At 37.3% G+C, this 18,717-nt stretch overlaps 1 protein-coding gene across 1 annotated transcript in view; it reads right to left on the reverse strand.

The window, feature by feature from the left end:
* Positions 1-15,140: 15,140 nt before the first annotated feature.
* FSHR (follicle stimulating hormone receptor) overlaps positions 15,141-18,717 on the reverse strand; it is a 110,879-nt gene continuing 107,302 nt past the window's right edge. The window contains exon 10 of the mRNA XM_070741608.1: positions 15,141-17,018. Within this exon, the coding sequence (XP_070597709.1) occupies positions 15,851-17,018 (1,168 nt within the window). The 3' untranslated portion in view covers positions 15,141-15,850. The remainder of the gene's footprint in view (positions 17,019-18,717) is intronic.

An 18,717-nucleotide genomic window follows, 5' to 3' on the forward strand; every position in this document is an offset into this window, starting at 1 on the left:
CCTTTAAACTTTATTTAACCCTTTAACATTTTTAAATGTTTCGATTATGTCCCCCCTTTCCCTTCTGTCTTCCAGACTATACAGTCTGAGCTTATTAAGTCTTTCCTGATAAGTTTTATGCTTAAGACCTTCCACCATTTTTGTAGCCCATCTTTGGACCTGTTCAATTTTATCAATATCTTTTTGTAGGTGAGGTCTCCAGAACTGAACACAGTATTCCAAACGTGGTAGCACTTGCACATTAGGTAAGCAGGGTCCCCAACCAGTCCAGGGGCATTCATTAGTAGACCACTCAGACAAGAGGCCAGCAGAAAAAAGGAAAAGGAGATACTTGCTACCCTCCCAGGCTTTCCTAAGTTTTGGGGAAGTGATTTCTTTTTCTGAGCAAAGAAAGGGAGAATATTTAGAATTCTCACAGGTTCAGGTTGGGTTGGAGGGCATAAAGAACTTTGGATCATTTGTAAAGAAAGCTCTTCTTATCCTGACCAATTCCTGCCCTGAAGCTTTTCTGAACAGACTTCCAATGTTGGTGCTTTGTTTCTGAAATAACTTGTTGTAAAGCTGGTTATGTGACTGGAATGGGAATCTGATCTGGATTTGTTTTCCAAGGAACATGCTGACTTTTCTTCATCTCTTGGGTTGCGTACAGCATTGTCCATGGTTGTTTGCAAATAAGTGCATTGACACAAATTTATATTTTAAAGCAGGTGGCTCCTCACTGTCTTCAGTAAAAGTGCTTGCATTTTCGGAGGGATTGTTTGTTGCAGAGACAGATAAAACTCACATTCCAACAAATGCATTTCGTCTCTGGGATTGTTTTACAATTGGAGGAAGTGCCTATATGCCTCTAAATCGCTGCTCATAGCTACCATTTCTTTCTGGGGAATGACCATCTAAAGCAAATTTGCTACTTAGTTACTTTCAACTGACTAAGTGTTGAGTTAATATCCAGCCTAGGGAATACCCAATATTATTGATCTAGAACCATAGCAAGCAGAAGGCTTTTAATGCTTTTCACTCCTCCTGATTCGTACCTGATTGCTCAAAATGCTAGCAACCCACTGGTGATGCAATTTTGGTGTCACGGATCCAGATCTGATTGTGCCGGTCTGTGCTCACCGACATCTTTTTTTCCTGAATTTTTGGCCGATTTTCCTTTGTTTGGATGGCTTCTCCTTGTTCTGTGCTTTGAAAAAAGCTTTCCCGCCCATCCTTGGGTCAAAACTGACCTTATTTCTTCACCCAAAGAACAGCTGATCAGTTCCACAGATATGTTTTGGGCTGAATCCACCTGCTGAGCATGCACGGAAGTCAAATTGCAAGAGTACAGGCGTGCGTGCATGAACCGTGCGAAATGTTGCAATGTGATCCGGAGGAAAAGGTAAGTGGAACTCACCTTAGTGCATTTGTCAATAGTTTCAATAAACAAACTTCCGCTGTAATCTCATCCATAATATTCTATAGTGATGAATGTTTGGAAAACCACTAGACAACTCTATGCAAATATATAGAGAAATACTGTATGCAGTGATGGGCTGCCAAAAAATTTACTGCCACACTGTGGGTGTGGCTTACTTTGTGGGCATGGCTTGATGGTCATGTGACCATATAGGAGTGGCTTGCCGGCCATATGACCAGATGGGAGTGGCTTGACAATCATGTGACCAGGGATGGCTTAAAGGTCATATGACTGGGTGGGAGTGGCTTACTGGCCAAATTAAGTTTTCAAATAGGTGCTTGGACTATTTTTCAGTTGATTAAGTCATATTATTTGAATAGCCACAAAAAGAACAAATGATAGACTGCATTGTTTGTTGAGGAGCACAGTAACATTTTAAGGTTTTGTACTAAACCCACAAGGTTCAGTACGATAACAGATTAGGTAAGTAGTTTAATTTTATTTCATTGCTATAAAAGTTCAGTTCTAGATAATGATTAGAGTGATTAAAGCGTCTATGGGTAAAAATATGCTATTTAATTATTTTCTGTTTTAAAAGTAATTAAGGATCATACTAATATACTAGAGAAGGAAGGACAACAAAAAACTATTAAATATTCAATAAATATGTATTTTTTTAAAAAAAAAATATTTAATTTTTAACAATTTTTTATTACACACAACATATAACAGTGCATAGTGAATTGTGCCCATCACCCAGACATACACACATTCCCCACCACCAAATCTGGGGTGCTTCTTGTATAGTCCACTTGACCCAAGAGCAATATATCTATTTACTGCCCGATAGTGCAGGAATTTTGGCAAAAAGAGAAAGAGGATATCAATAGAATGCTAAATATACAATGGACAATCACTAAGGAATTGGCAGTACTAGTTAAAAGCAATGCGATGGGAGAATTTAGAGAAATAAAAAAAGCAGCAATAGAAAGCGCTCAGGCAGTAATAGTTTTGGGTTGGAAGGATGCGACAAAACGGACAATGCAAAATTGGTCTAGAAACATAGAAACATAGAAGTCTGACGGCAGAAAAAGACCTCATGGTCCATCTAGTCTGCCCTTATACTATTTTCTGTATTTTATCTTAGGATGGATATATGTTTATCCCAGGCATGTTTAAATTCAGTTACTGTGGATTTATCTACCACGTCTGCTGGAAGTTTGTTCCAAGGATCTACTACTCTTTCAGTAAAATAATATTTTCTCATGTTGCTTTTGATCTTTCCCCCAACTAACTTCAGATTGTGTCCCCTTGTTCTTGTGTTCACTTTCCTATTAAAAATACTTCCCTCCTGGACCTTATTTAACTCTTTAATATATTTAAATGTTTCGATCATGTCCCCCCTTTTCCTTCTGTCCTCCAGACTATACAGATTGAGTTCCTTAAGTCTTTCCTGATACGTTTTATGCTTAAGACCTTCCACCATTCTTGTAGCCTGTCTTTGGACCCCTTCAATTTTGTCAATATCTTTTTGTAGGTGAGGTCTCCAGAACTGAACACAGTATTCCAAATGTGGTCTCACCAGCATTCTATATAGTGGGATCATAATCTCCCTCTTCCTGCTTGTTATACCTCTAGCTATGCAGCCAAGCATCCTACTTGCTTTCCCTACCGCCTGACTGCACTGTTCACCCATTTTGAGACTGTCAGAAATCACTACCCCTAAATCCTTTTCTTTTGAAGTATTTGCCAACACTGAACTGCCAATACAATACTCAGATTGAGGATTCCTTTTCCCCAAGTGCATTATTTTACATTTGGAAACATTAAACTGCAGTTTCCATTGCTTAGACCATTTATCTAGTAAAGCTAAATCATTTACCATATTACAGACGCCTCCAGGAATATCAACCCTATTGCACACTTTAGAGTCATCGGCAAATAGGCAAACCTTCCCTACCAAACCTTCCCCTATGTCACTCACAAATATATTAAAAAGAATAGGACCCAGAACAGATCCTTGTGGCACACCGCTTGTAACCTGACTCTGCTTGGAATACTCGCCATTAACAATAACTCTCTGATGTCTACGCTTCAGCCAGCTGCAAATCCATTGAACTATCCAGGGATTAAGTCCAATCTTCACTAATTTATCTATCAGCTCTTTATGTGGAACCGTAGGTACATGGTGGACCATATTCAATTTGAAATTATGGATAAAAGGATAAATTTGGATAATGAAACTGAGTTGGGACAACTGATGGGACGGTGGGACAAGGTAAGACGATATATGACGAGCAGAATCCGAGACCAAGCTCCAAGAAATAAATTGAAATCAATAAATATGTATAAACTTACTACCCCCCACTGCGTTCCCCCTGCCCCCGCGTGGGGCCAGCAGCCCATTACTGACTGTATTTACAGTATGTGAAGAAGAGATGCTAGAAGCATATTTGTTACCTTTTGGAACAAGCTCAAAATTGGACTGAGTAATGATTGGATGAAAGTACTCCTAGCACTACTCTTTGCTCGTAACTATAGAGGCTAAACCACAGTGAAAATGTTTTGAGACCTACATGTAGTAGGAGATCAACCTGTAGTAACAACAAGAGTGGAACTTACCGTATAAGTTGGGCTTAAAGTAATTTGGGAATGACTAGCAAAATGAATAATTAATGACAGAACTGATTTCAAAGCCAAAGTCCTCCCTCAACTTGTTAAGGCACAATTTTAAAAATACTACTACCAATCTGATGAAATTATATTAAAACACATTGTAACTAACTATGAGTGAAGACACATTGTATAATATTGTTATGCATAAATGGGGAACTGGGAGGCCACATGCACTTGAGAAATTCTACTCTTTCTAATCTTTGTTTTGCACAAGTAATAGTTTTCATCTAGGGACCAGAATCTATTCTCTAATTTAAAATATTGTTTATTATTGGCATGATGTTTATTCAGTCAGTTCAATGGAGATCAGTTGCAGTTAAGTACTGTATATACAGGGTTGTATCCTAGATTTCCATTTAGATTACTAAGAATTGGATCAAATCATGATTATTCTATATATATGCAGAATCTATAACTTCTTTTATGAATGAAATTGATTCAGAGTTAACCCAAAACTACATTTAACAAAATTTAATAGTAGGCACAATAGGTCAGGGATGGATGGGGAGAGAACAGGCTATTTCAGAAACATGAGCTTGGGGAATAGAATATTTAAGTATTCTCTTCTCTTCTGTTCTTATTTATTTCAATTTTCATGGCTGCCCATCTCAATGTTGTGACTCTGGACAATGATTAGCTTTAATTTTCCTAATTAACTCTAATCCAAATTAATATTTCTCCTCAGGCTTACTTTATTTTATTTTATTGTCATTGTACATATATACACAGTATACCCATACAATGAAATTTACATAATGTCCAAAGACCAGGTACCACACACATAAAAAATACCAGTCTCTGCAGTATTGAGTCGCTGCATATACATGCACCACCATCTTGAGCTTGGCAGCAGAGTAGCTGATAGGCAACAGATGTAAAGGTAGTTGTCACTTAAAGACTGCCTGTTGAATAGCTGTTTGAAATTACAACTGTGCTGTAGAAACATAGAAACATAGAAGATTAACGGCAGAATAAGACCTCATGGTCCATCTAGTCTGCCCTTATACTATTTCCTGTATTTTATTTTAGGATGGATATATGTTTATCTCAGGCATGTTTAAATTCAGTTACTGTGGATTGACTAATCACGTCTGCTGGAAATTGTTCCAAGGATCTACTACTCTTTCAGTAAAATAATATTTTCTCACGTTGCTTCTGATCTTTCCCCCAACTAACCTCAGATTGTGCCCCATTGTTCTTGTGTTCACTTTCCTATTAAAAATTCTACCCTCCTGAACCTTATTTAACTCTTTAACATATTTAAATGTTTTGATCATGTCCCACCTTTCCCTTCCATCCTCCAGACTATACAGATTGAGTTCATTAAGTCTTTCCTGATAACTTTTATGCTTAAGACCTTCCACCATTTTTGTAGCCCATCTTTGGACCCATTCAATTTTATCAATATCTTTTTGTAGGTGAGGACTATGGAAATGAACACAGCATTCCAAATGTGGTTTCAACTGCACTCTATACAGCAGGTTCATAATCTCCCTCTTCCTGCTTGTTATACCTCTAGCTATGCAGCCAAGCATTCTACTTGCTTTCCCTGCCACCTGATTGCACTGTTTACCCATTTTGAGACTGTCAGAAATCACGACCCAAAATCCTTCTCTTCTGAAGTTTTTGCTAACACAGAACTGCCAATACAATACTCAGATTGAGGATTCCTTTTGCTCAAGTGCATTATTTTACATTTGGAAACATTAAACTGCAGTTTCCACTGCTTTGACCACTTATCTAATAAAGCTAAATCATTTGCCATATTAAAGGTGCCTCCAGGAATATCAATCCTATTGCACATTGTAATTTAGTAATTTATGACCAGTTCTGGCAGTTATGACTGTCACAGCATCCCTAGTCAAATTTTGGATACTTTGAAACGGGCAGATGTTTATGATAGTTGCAGCATTCTGCAGTCATGTGATCATCAGAGTAAGACAGCAGATGACCACAACTTGCATGCTTCAAAGCTGGTTTCTGTCACATAGAAACAATGGAGAAGTATAAGCAATAGTATAAGCTTGGACAAATGGGAAACAATTTGGACTAAAAACTACAAATTAACGAGATCAACAGCTTTCAGAGAAAATATATATAAAATGTACTATCGGTGGCATCCCCCCCCGGCGAGACTAGCAGAAATGTACAAAGGAATAAATCCGAAATGCTGGAGATGTAAAGGAAAGGGGACTTATTACCACATCTGGTGGACTTGCCCAATAATTAAAAAATTTTGGACTAAAATGCAAAATTGGATAAAATAAATATTACAAATTAAAATAAACAAAAAGCCCGAAGCGTTCTTCCTCGGGATCAGACAAAAAAATAGATAAAAACAAATACTATCTATTAATACACATATTGACTGCAATTAGGATGGCAATAGCCCAACAATGGAAACAACCCAAACCTCCGGATGATGATTTGATAATAAAAAAAATTCTAGACTGTGCAGAATCAGACGCATTAACACTCAAATTAAAAAACAAAGAAGAATCCGAACATTATAAGACTTGGAAATACCTGTATAATTGGTTTAAGAGAAGAAACAAAACTCAAATTGAAATACAAGAATAACAATACTTTATATCCTTTTTATTGCATATGGAAAATTATAAAAGATTTATATACAATATTTTTTTAAAGAAAGATTTGTATGAATTTAAATAAATTAAACATGAATGAAAGAAGGCGGATAGAAAAAAAATGATTTAAAAAATAGAGATAACCTAAAGGAGAAAATGGTAGATACTGAGGTTATGACACACTTCACCAGAAAATAATTTAAAATTACAAAAATGATTTATAACTTACCCCCTAAAGGGAATTTAAGTACAAACAATATATATTATGCTATATGTTAATTGGTTTTGCTATTATTGTTTAGTGTACTTAAATAAGTAACTATATTATAAGAATTCTTTTTGTTTGTTCTTTTTTGTTTGTTTGTTTTGTTTGTCGATATGTGTTGATTTGGCATTGTTTTAATCTACGAAGTATACCATTTATTTTGTTTGTGTAAATGTGTATATATGTAATAAAAAAAATTTCTAAAAAAAAAAGAAAAAAGAAACAATGGAGAAGTTGGTGATAAAATAACGAGTCGTGGTCACATGATGATTTGCCTGCAGCCTATGTTGATTTACTTAATAATTGTGGACGGAGAGAGCTCATAAATCCATTGTGATCATGTAATCTTTTACTTAATGACCACAGTATTTAGCAACAGAATTGTCAATCCCAATTGTAGTCATTACTCAACTTTCAATAGCAGTAATGTTATCTACAGTCACAGAAAGTGATGGCATGGAAATATAGCTTAACAAAATAACAATGACCACCTGTAAATGGTTATTTATGCAGGGGATTTTGGGAAGCGGTTTGAAATATTAGCATTTTTCTCCAGATTGACTTCTCTGGCTGTCAGCATCTGCAAATAATTGCTCAGTTTTCCTGGGCCAACTGCATGTTTTATCATCACAGTTCATCTCCTTCCTAGAAAATTCAGTTACCCAGTATCATTCTGGTTTCTACAATATGGTGCCCTTCACTCCTAGGTAGTAATTTATAAAGATTGCTGTTCTAAGATTTCTCATTAGAAAGAGTCAAAAGAGATATACTTCTATCATTATTCACTGTAAGAATAAGATGGCGTTTTCCTCCTGTTGATCTGTATGTTTTTTGCATTTGCTATAGCATGTACACATTCACACACCCACACTCATATATACACCCGCACACACATAGACACAGAAATTTTTTCCTTGGTTGTCTTGCTAGAGTGAACATTACTTTTTATTCTTCACTGGGTGTTGGTGAAGCATTATGATTGAGCTACAAATCAGAAAAACCCTGGTTTGAATCACATTTCTGCCATATATTCATTAGAGGGCCTTAGGCAAACCAATTTCTCCCACTTTCAATCTCCCGTGGATTTTATCTGTTATTTATCATTTTATCCTACAACTTTTGATTGTATATTCATTAAGTGTTTTTATTTCTTTTGGTCTATGACTATAATAATAAATTTTTAATTTGAATTTCCCAATCTAAAATATGAAAAATCACACTGTGTTTCCCTGAAAATAAGACAGGGGTTTATATTTTTTGAACCCTAATTTTTATTAATGTTGATTGTTTCTTCATTGCTTATTTGACCCCCTATGACAATCATTAAGTGTTGTACCACATGATTCTTGACAGATGTATCTTTTTTAGTGATGGGCGAACCTAACCTGCACAATTCGGGTCCGTACTGAATTTTGCGGTGTTTGGTATGTTGAAACTTTGGGCAAAGTTTAGGGTCACATTAGGTGTTCAGAGCTTTGACGTCACCGGCAGGTTGCTAAGGACGCCAAGGTGATTACTTCCTGGATTCCATGGAATCCAGGAAGTGATCACCTTGGCGTCCTTAGCAACCTGCCGGTATACGTGACGTCAAAGCTCCACCCCTGGAATCTCTTGGTGGGATTCCCCGTTCGGGTTCGGGTTCGTGTTCAGCCAAATTTTGTGTAAAGTTCATCCAAACTCACCGAACCCGAACACCGTTGGGTTCTCCCATCACTAATCTTTTTCTTTTATGTACGCTGAGAGCATATGCATCAAGACAAATTCCTTGGGTGTCCAATCTCACTTGGCCAATAAAATTCTATTCTATTATATTCTATTCTATGTGGCCTTGGCTTTGTGGTAAGGGGGGAGAGAGATTATTATTTTGGGGGGTGCAGTAGGCAGGGAGTATGGGATTGGATGTCCCATTGCCTCTGCCTCCCCTCCCTGTTCTTGGCCACTGCTGAGTGACTAGTCCACCAAAGGTGCTTTTTCAAGAGGCAGCTGGACTTTCTGGTTTTTCTTTGAAGACGTTTTGCTTCTCATCCAAGAAACTTGTTCTGAGCTGAAGAAGCTTTTTGGATGAAAGCAAACTGTCTTCAAAGAAAAACCAGAAAGTCCAGCTGCCTCTTGCCTTGAGTCTGCAGAGAAGGGCGGCATACAAATCTAATAAATAAATAAATGCCTAAATAAATAATTTTTTTATAAAGCACCTTTGTCTTGTATGCAGTTTTTACTCCTACATTGCTAAATGCAACTCAACTGATTCTGCAGCTGCGTGTGGGAGAAAATTGTCTGGCATCACAGTTTCATTCCCTTTGGATTGTCAGGGAACAACACTGCTGAGAAAACTGCATATGTAGTTTTCAAGGAAAAGAGGTTTTTCATCTGATAAAACATATAGCACAGATGTCTGCTCAGCAGGGGAGTCAAAGTGGAAAAGAAATGCCTGGCAATATATCTCACATACCAGCAATGGGTGCTCTCTCTCTCTCTTCTTCAGCACAGGTTTATGTCTTTTGCCTTGCTTGGGGATGACCAATCAATTGAATCCTTTGTAAATAACAAGTGCCAAGGAGATTCTCAGAAGCAGACAACACTTATTTATTTATTTTTCGAATGTATAGGTCGCCCTTCTAGCGGACTCAGGGCGATTTCCAGCAATAAAATAGTACAGAGATTAAAATACAGTCCCTTCTACTGGGACTGTCTGAAAAGCAAAGCAGTTATGCATACACATGGGCAAAGCCCAAGATACTGAATTCCTTATTTACATTAAAAAAAACCCAACAACTCCTAGCTAAGTTTGTTTTTTTCTTTCAGATAACCCATAATCTAGTGTAATATTTGGCTGGTTGCTAGAGTTATCAGATCCTGGCTGCAAAACTTTAGATAACCACCAGTAGAATGACGTTGAAACCTCTCATTCTAGCTGCCATCTTAAGGTTATCTTGACTTCTACAGTCCACTGGTGCTGAGCAAAGCAATCCCAGCATTTTAAATGTCAAAGGCACAAATAAAAGAAAAAGCTTGGAAGATAGGATGGAAAAAAATGATCAACCTAGGCTTAACCTTTTGTGTTATGAGACTCTTATAAGAACCACAAGAATAAAAACAGGCTAAGAAGAGAATCCAAAAGTTGCTTTGAAGGAAAATGGTGTGGCTCAGATTTCTTTGCAGCAACTTGGTGGGGCAAGTATATGACAAGCAAAAATTATTAAACTTCTCTGAGTATTTATACAAATTGAAAGGCAGGAATTTTACACAGAGAGAGAAAAAAATAAATAAATCACACCAAACCTCAAAAATCTAGTACCCCCAACCTCTTTTTTACTGAACCTCTTTCTGAATCTAAACTAACCTCAACAACTGAATGTGTGTCAGGGAATTTTATTTTATTGTTTTTAAACAGGAGAAAATATTCAAACCAAGGATAGATTCAATCTGGAAATAAGGAGAAACTTTCTGACAGTGAGAGTGATCAACTAGTGGAACAGCTTGCCTATCGGGCTCTCTGGTAGACTCCTCCCAAAAATTCACAGGTACCAATTTCAGACACACACACGTTTGAAAATTCAAAACAATGTTCTTTATAATGAAAATTCACTTAAACCAAGCCCACTTTTGCTACAGCAAAGAGCATTCGTCTCCAAACAAACTGGTAATTTGTACAAGTCCCTTATCAGTTCTGTGATACTTAGCTTGCAGCTGTGAGGTAATTCACAGTCCTTCTTCTTTCACAAAGTGAAACACACTTTGCCCTGGTTTAGTTTCAAAGCGGGGGAAAATCAGCACACAAAAGGTCAAAGTCAGTAAAGCAGTCATGAAACACAACGATCAGATAATCCTCCACAATGGCCAAACCCACAGGCTGCTCTTTATAGTAGCCTCACTAATTACCACAGCCACACCCAACCACAGGTGGCCTCATTTTCTTTGATAATAATCTCTCAGTTGTTGTTGCCTATGCATCGCTCTCCGCATGCGTGGCTGTATCATTAACTCTTGTTCTGAATTCAAGGAGGAGCTAGATAATTGATCTCCTTCTGAGCTGTCTGCCACACTCTCCTCCTCCCTGTCACTCATGTCTTCTTGGTCAGAGGAGCCTTCATCAGCAGATTCCACCGGGGGGGGGGCAGGCCTGCAGCATGTGGATGTCTCCCCCACATCCATAGTCCTTGGGGCAGGAGCTGGGCCAGAACTAACCACAACACACCTGAGACTTTCAAGCAGCAGATTGGATGGACATTTGCTTGGAGTGGGGGGTGGGGTTGGATTAGATGACCTAAAAGGTCCCTTCCAACTCTAATAATCTATCTATTTAAACATACCTCTTACATCCACCCACCCTCAACTTCAAATGATGCACTCTGGAATAATGGTGGACTGATGCTCTATACTAGGGACTCAAACTTTTCATAAATCACAGACTATTTTTTAAAAAAGTGTGATATTACAAAGTATTCATATCTGTAACATTGAAACTCACATAGGTGATACAATATGTTGCATTCAAACCAACCATCTAAAATGGATTAATGAGAAAAATTAAGATGACTTTTTATTTCTTCCTCCAGACAATTATTTGCAAAAGGTAACTATGAATTTTAAAAATTCTCTTTTCTTATTTCATGTGAACAAAGAGGCTCATTAACTTTGTTCTCTCTGTTGCATATTTATGTTATGTTCTTCTGAGTGTTCAGTGACTGTTTTTTATTTGCTCTTTTTGGTTTGCTGTGGGCCAGGCTTACCTAAAGGTCACTTCGACCCTGGATGTAGACTGTAGGTCAGATAACTGGAGCTGCAGATAAGGATAACACTTCGTTAACAAATTCCTCCCATTCTTGTCTTGTGAGGTTATTTATTATTTCTCTGTTATTAGTTTGGGCAGTAACAAACTGGGAATGTATGAACATGGTATAATGGAAAGGCATCAATAAGGCTTCTTTCTGATGGTGCAATAGAGATCATTTGTCATTGCCATCAGTGGCTTCAGGGAAGAAACGTGGGTACATTTTATTTCTCTGAATGAAAGTTTTGGGTTAGGATTTTCTATGACGAGCCAACATTTCATCTAAATGAGAAGGTAGAGATTAACGTTGTCTGTCTAAAGTTGCAGGTGGGCTGAAAGAAAGAAAAAACAACCTTCTTGAACTTGGAAGGTGGGAGGAATACTCTCCCATCTTAGTGATACATTTGTTGACACAAAGACTTCTTCATTGGCTTCAACAAATAAATAGAGAAAAGGGGGAAAACTATTTTTGAACTGAATGGAGCATTGCAATATTATAGGGAGTACAAAAAGTGTGTTTGCTTGCATTCTCCTATTTCTGGGTCAAATATTTGGGGTCCTTTGAATGTCTTTTGGGGTGGGGAAAGGTTTTAAAGGGCAAAATATGTACCTTAATTAAATAGTGCAGATATTCAAATGGCTGAGAACCTTCCTAAAATGAAACAGGAGAATAAGAAGTCTTTGGTCAGCTTTCAGAATAAGCTTTACTGTAAGCAGACCTCTGGAATTTTCATTGCCTTGGCATAGCGCTCCTGAAATACAGTGATTATAACAGTACTTTGACTTTCAGAGTTATTATACCATGAAATATACTTGAGGCAAGTCAAGTTTAATGGTTAATAAAGCTTCAAGTGTACTTCCCAGCAAACACAATTCACAACTTCTAGGTCTGTTCCACCCTCTCATTTGTTAGGGTGATAGAGAGTACTATACAGGTGGAAGCTTCACAACCATTTTTAAAAAAACTAAATGTATTAGTGGTGATGGAGAGTTCAATTATCCTTACAGCAGTCATTAAACCAAATGACTGCTGTAAGGATAACTTAACTCTCATCTAGTAAGAAAACTGCAGACTCTTCCATCACAATTTCTCCGGGGAAAGGAGAATTACCCCAACAGATTTTGTGGCAAAGCCACAACTCCAAGAATGATTTATAACAGTGGTGTCAAACTCACAGCCTGAGGGCCATGTGTCATGGGCTGGCTACGCCCATTCCAAGTATAGCAAAGGGGAAAAAAGAGTTGGACACTCCTGATTTAACGCATATTTTTCCCCTCATTATCTCTTTCTTCCACACACCTTACCTTTATTTGCCTGTGATACTGTTAGCAGCCACAACGGTGCTAGCAAGTTAGCCCTTGTTTTGCATTTAAATGAAGTGGCCTAGGTTTTTTTTTCTTGAGATAGGATAAAATAAGTTTGTTTGGGAATTTACTGGATGACTTGGACTTGCACTCGAACCAACCTACTTCACAGGACTATTGTAGAGAAAAGAAATGGATGAAGAAGTTCAGTATATAGTGAATACCTCTCAAAGTTTTACATCTATCAAATGAAGAGAAAGAAAAAGATTCGGTTTTCCTCTCCTCTTAAATGACTTGAGAAAGTTTACCTAATTATTTACACGGTTCAATAAAACAATTATAGTTGGTTCAAGCAGGAAGCAAGACAAGAGAATTTGGAATTCCAAATGCAAAAATAATTTGGGAGAAAGAATTTAAAAACAATCTGTACTGTACTACTCAGTCTATTATCTGTCAAACCCCCAAAATCTTTACTGAAAGTGTTTTTCCTTAGCTTATTAGTCCTCAGCCTATATTTGGCTACTTGACTTTTCTTGTTATGCTATATTTTATCCAGATCTTACTGAATTCTTTTTGTTTTATCTGCAAAATGGTGCTGGGTTAATATATTTTCTGTGTGTTTTTGTTCAAATGGATTAGGGTGTTGAACGAGATCTCCTTACATAATTAATTTAATTCCTGTTTAATTCCTATCATTCAAAAATGATACAAAATGGAGACTTAATACATTTTTGGAATTTTTATTATTATTGCAAAGAAAAATATTTTCTGGCTTACTCTTGTGAGCAGGAGACATCAAAAACAGTCTATTTAAAAATATGGAATCCATGCTGACTATCCACAATTTAAAAAAAAAATAGTTTCCTAAATCATACGATTGTCAGAGACCTTAACATTGTCTAGCCCACAATTCTGTTGAACACCTTAAAGTTGCTGAGGTTGAGAAATAATGATCTAGTCCAATCCATTGTAGTATCCATTATAGCATCTCTGCCAGATAGCCTTTCAACTTCTATCTGTGCACCTCCAGGGGAGGACAGGTCATCACGTCATGTAAAAGTCTGTTCTATTCTTTCCTTGTAGCTTTAATTCACTGGTTCTAGTCCTGCCATCTTGGGAGAAAAAAGTCCATGCTATCACAACTGTCCTTGATCATTCATTCTTTCTCCAATGGCTTAACTATAATTCATTTCTATTCTGCAAAGATATATGCAAAATAAAAGTTAAGAGGTTCTTCTTTCTTGACAATGATGATGTTATCCTTTCAGTCAAATCTGACTCTTGGCAATTCTGTGGGCCAGGTATCTTCATATCTTCTGATCTGAATTTTTCTATGCGCTGGTTGGTGTCAGCTTTGGTGGTGTCCAGCCATCTCATTCTTTGATGGCCTACTAACATTTTACTGCTAACATTTCCAAACATAAATGCTTTCTCCAATGAATTCCCTCGCATGTCATGGCCAAAATAAATAAGATGCAGTTTTGTGATTTTGCCTTCTAGTGAAATGTGATATTATGCATTCTAGCACTTGCTTGCTACTTAGCCTTCTCCAGCCACCAACCATTATTTATGTTTATTATGAGAACTAAGATCACATTAAGGCAAAATTATAAGCTATATTAATTTGGTTATGCATTAATAAATTATTTAACATTTCATCCAGGCCTAGCAATACCTACATATTGTCATGTTTACTGAACCCATCATTCAACAGTGAAGGGAGGGGTAAGATAATTTATTATATCATTTTTCTAACTGTAATCTCTCCTCTTCCCTACTTTTGTCTGTCGTGTGGGGAAACATGTACTTAGCTAAATAATATTCCTTTGCTATTCTTAAACAAATCTTTTATTTAGTACCCAACAACAGCCAACAAACCATCTGTAGCCAGGAATCCCTTTCATAATTTATAGAAGTTTCTTCCAATCAAGGAATGGAACAGAAACATTAACTTAGAGTGGACTATAAAGGGGATATATTTTTGACAATTCACAAAGATCTGGATTGAGATTTCAGCTTTTGAATGGGAGATTCCTGAACTTTGCATTGTATAGATTGGATGGTTTTCATATTTCTTTGATTTAAAGAATGGTGATAAAAAGGGAAACAAGGATCTATCACTTCCAACAATGTACAGTAATTTATCACCTAATTTTATTAAATCTCAGAGCATTTTACATTTATTGCTAAGGTAAATGTAGGAAGAACTTACTAAAAGTGTGACACAGCATGCATCTTACACATAAAGGTTTGGTTTCTGGCCTTTTAAATTCTTTGATGAGATTTCCAATAGAAAAATTACTGGGAAATGAATTTGCCCAAGATTTTGGCAATGTCAGTTGTAACAGATAGTTCTGATCTGAATTACAACAGTGTCAGCTTGGTGTAAATTTGTTTTATCTGCTCATTAAAGAAGCCTATAGTAAGCCAAAGTATATTGTTACTTTGATCTTTATCATTAAAAAAATAGTTTAGTTTGGGAAATACATTTACAAATAACTTAGATCCAGAGCTAGTCATAGTAAGTAGATAACTTTTTAAAGTTACTGGTGATAAATGTAATTCTCATTAATCTGACTAAATCTATTTTAAATATACCTAAGTTTTCAGCTGGCACTATGTGCTTTATCAAGTTGTCTAAATCAAGATATTTCAGCAATAATATCACATATTGGTCCCCATCAGTTGAATTTTATATCGGTGTAGTATGCCTGAAAACTAAACAGCTAAATAGGAATTTGAGATTATGGAAAACATTTGTCATTTATTGTAATTGCCTTCATCTTGCCAAGGAATCAAGGATCACTGGTTGATAATCTTTGACATAAATTTACAGCCATTCTGCTTCAGTTCACATGATTCAGAGGCACTAATGAATAAATTGTTCCGTCACTGGTTTTAGAAGCTGGTGTACAATGCCCATTTTTCATATGGGAGGTATGAACAGAAGAGGTAGTTTCTGTTCTGTAAATCTGAGCATACATTTCACAGCAGCCAAACTTACTTAGTAGGATGAAAAAATCTCTGCGAAACGTCTTGGTGAAGATAGCATAAAGAAAAGGATTAGCACATGAATTAATGGGGTAGAACAAAACAAGGAGGATCTTTGAATTGGACACAGTGATCAGAGGGACCTTGAGTGATGCTGAAATGGCAAAGAAGGAGATGGGTGCCATGCAAAGGAAATCGGTGAAAATCAGTATGGCCATGCGTTTGGCAATCTTGGTGTCACTGTTGGATGAGAAAACATTGGGATTCCTCACCGTGAAGTAGATGCTGATGTAGCAGGAGCAGATGATAATAAATGCAAGAATATTCAATATCAGCAAAAACATGATGTAGGTCTGGGCAAGCAGAGTTTCGATATCCATAGGGAGACAGATGCTAACTTTCATGTAGCTGCTGACTCCAAATATGGGAAGGAGGGCCACTGTGAAGGCAAAGACCCATCCGACCAACATAATTATCACTGCATGCCGGAAGCGGACTTTGCGGTCTAGTTCCATGGCGTAGGTGATGGTATGCCAACGTTCTAACGTGATGGCAGTTAAAGTGTATATGGAGAGTTCACTTGCAAACACAGTGAAAAAACCAGCCGTATTGCAACCAGCCCCAGTTTGCCAGTCAATAGCATAGTTGTAATACTGAGTTCTACTCTGCATGTCTTTGATGGCAATCAGTAGTAAATAAATACCTGTGCAAAGATCAGCAAATGCAAGGTTGCACATAAGGAATCGAGGGACAGTGAGCTTGTATTGGCTGGTAACTAAAATGATGAGCACAACAAGGTTCCCCATGATGGCCAAGATATTGATGAACCATATCAGAACTCGGAGAATTATGTGGCCCATTATGTCTTCACAGGGGTTGAAAGCATCAGGCTCTGGGAAGCAAGCCACTTTAAACTCTTCTCTACATAGAGCATGATAGTAATCATTTTCATCCAGTTCAAAACTGAACTCATCAGACTCTTCTGAATTTGCAGATTTGTTGCATATAGGGTGCATCACAGAACTGAAAAAGATAAAAATAGTATAGTCAGAACCTGGGATATACAATGCCAATATCAACAGGAATACTAATATAGTATATACATAATGGTTGTCCAGAATCTTGCAGCCCAGTTATAATGCAAAGGAAGTTTAACTTTTAAAAATAGTGATTAAAAGCATCCCCCAAATACTCAGTTTTGTCTAAAAGCATTTTTACAAAATGTAAAAATGATGTAACATTTGGAGAATGTTAATCTTTAAGTCCATCATGATTGCATGTGGCTGGAATGGGGGAGAGAGGAAATAAATTCTTAAGAATATGTACTTGAAGAGGTAAGCTTCAGAGACAGAACATCAAGCTGCTATGGTGGTGGTGGTGTGGAAACAGTAATAACTAACTTGTGATAAGAATGTGAGGGAGGCTGAGGTTTTAGGTCTGCCAATGGGAAAATGAACCTTCTACAAGGTTGGTAGAAATCCAGAAGAAAATTCCAACACTGCCACTGTCTCAAACTAATAGCAGAATTCTCCAATAAATGAACTCAATTCCCCAAGACAAACTGTGGTTATGCCTGTGAAATGTAGAGCCAATTCTTAACTAAGGCAAAACACTGGTGTGGGCATGCCCTTGGTTACCTTCCAAATACCTTGGAAGGTTACCTTGCTCTCTTATTTATGTATTATACCTTATAACAGTCATGTGATTCTTGAGGTTAATTTATCCTAAATAATAAAATAGCCATATATGTAGTGTTGTGGTTAGCTCTGGCCCAGCTCCTGCCCTAAGGAATGTGCAGGTGGATGTGGGGGAGACATCCACATGCCACAGGCCTGTTTTGCTCCCGATGGAATGACCAAGGAAGCATGAGTGACAGGGAAGAGGGGAGTTTGGCAGAGAGCCCAGGAGGAGATCAATCATCTGTATCATCCTTGGATTCTGAACAAGAATTAATGACACATCCATGCATGCGTAGAGTGATGCATAGGAGACAACAACTGAAGGATTATTACAAGAGAAAATGAGGCCACCTGTGGTTGGGTGGGGCTCCAGTAATTAGGGCTGCTGCTATAAATAGCAGCGTGTGGGTTTGGCCGTTGTGAAAGAGTATCTGATCGCAGTTCTTCAGGAATTGTGTTGCTGTTTTCTGGACTTTGTTTGTTGATTTTTTCACGCCTTTGAAACCAAAGCAGAGCAACGTGTGTGTGTGTGTCTCACTTCTTTGGAAGAAGAAGGGGTGTGAAGTTTCTTCACAGCTGCTAGCTAAATACTTAATGACTGCTTAAGGGAAATTGTACAGACTATTTGGTTGTTTTGGGACGAGTGCTCTGCAATACAAAAAGGGTGCTTAGTTTAGTTTGAATTTTGTGATAAAATTTTCAAACATGTGTGTGTGTCTGCAATTTGTACCCTTGAATTTTCGGGAGGCTCCTACCAGAGAGCCCGGCAGAACATGTAGTGACATCACACTAGCTGTTGTGGATGGGGTAGTAATGAAAAGAGTTTTAGTACCACAAAGATAATGAACATGTAAGAGAAAGCAATAATTATATTTTGCTCAAAAAAAAAAAGCTTTTGCTTCTAACATAATTTATATATGCCAATGATGGGAGAATCAGTAGCTTGTGTTCTATATATTTTCAGAAACTCTGTTTTAAGTTCCCACAACGGCCTTTCAAAAATTTTCAGCAAATGGTAATTTTTAAACCATGGCAAAATTGTT

This window comes from Erythrolamprus reginae, chromosome 1, assembly GCF_031021105.1.
Source record: "Erythrolamprus reginae isolate rEryReg1 chromosome 1, rEryReg1.hap1, whole genome shotgun sequence".
Lineage (NCBI taxonomy): Eukaryota > Metazoa > Chordata > Lepidosauria > Squamata > Dipsadidae > Erythrolamprus > Erythrolamprus reginae.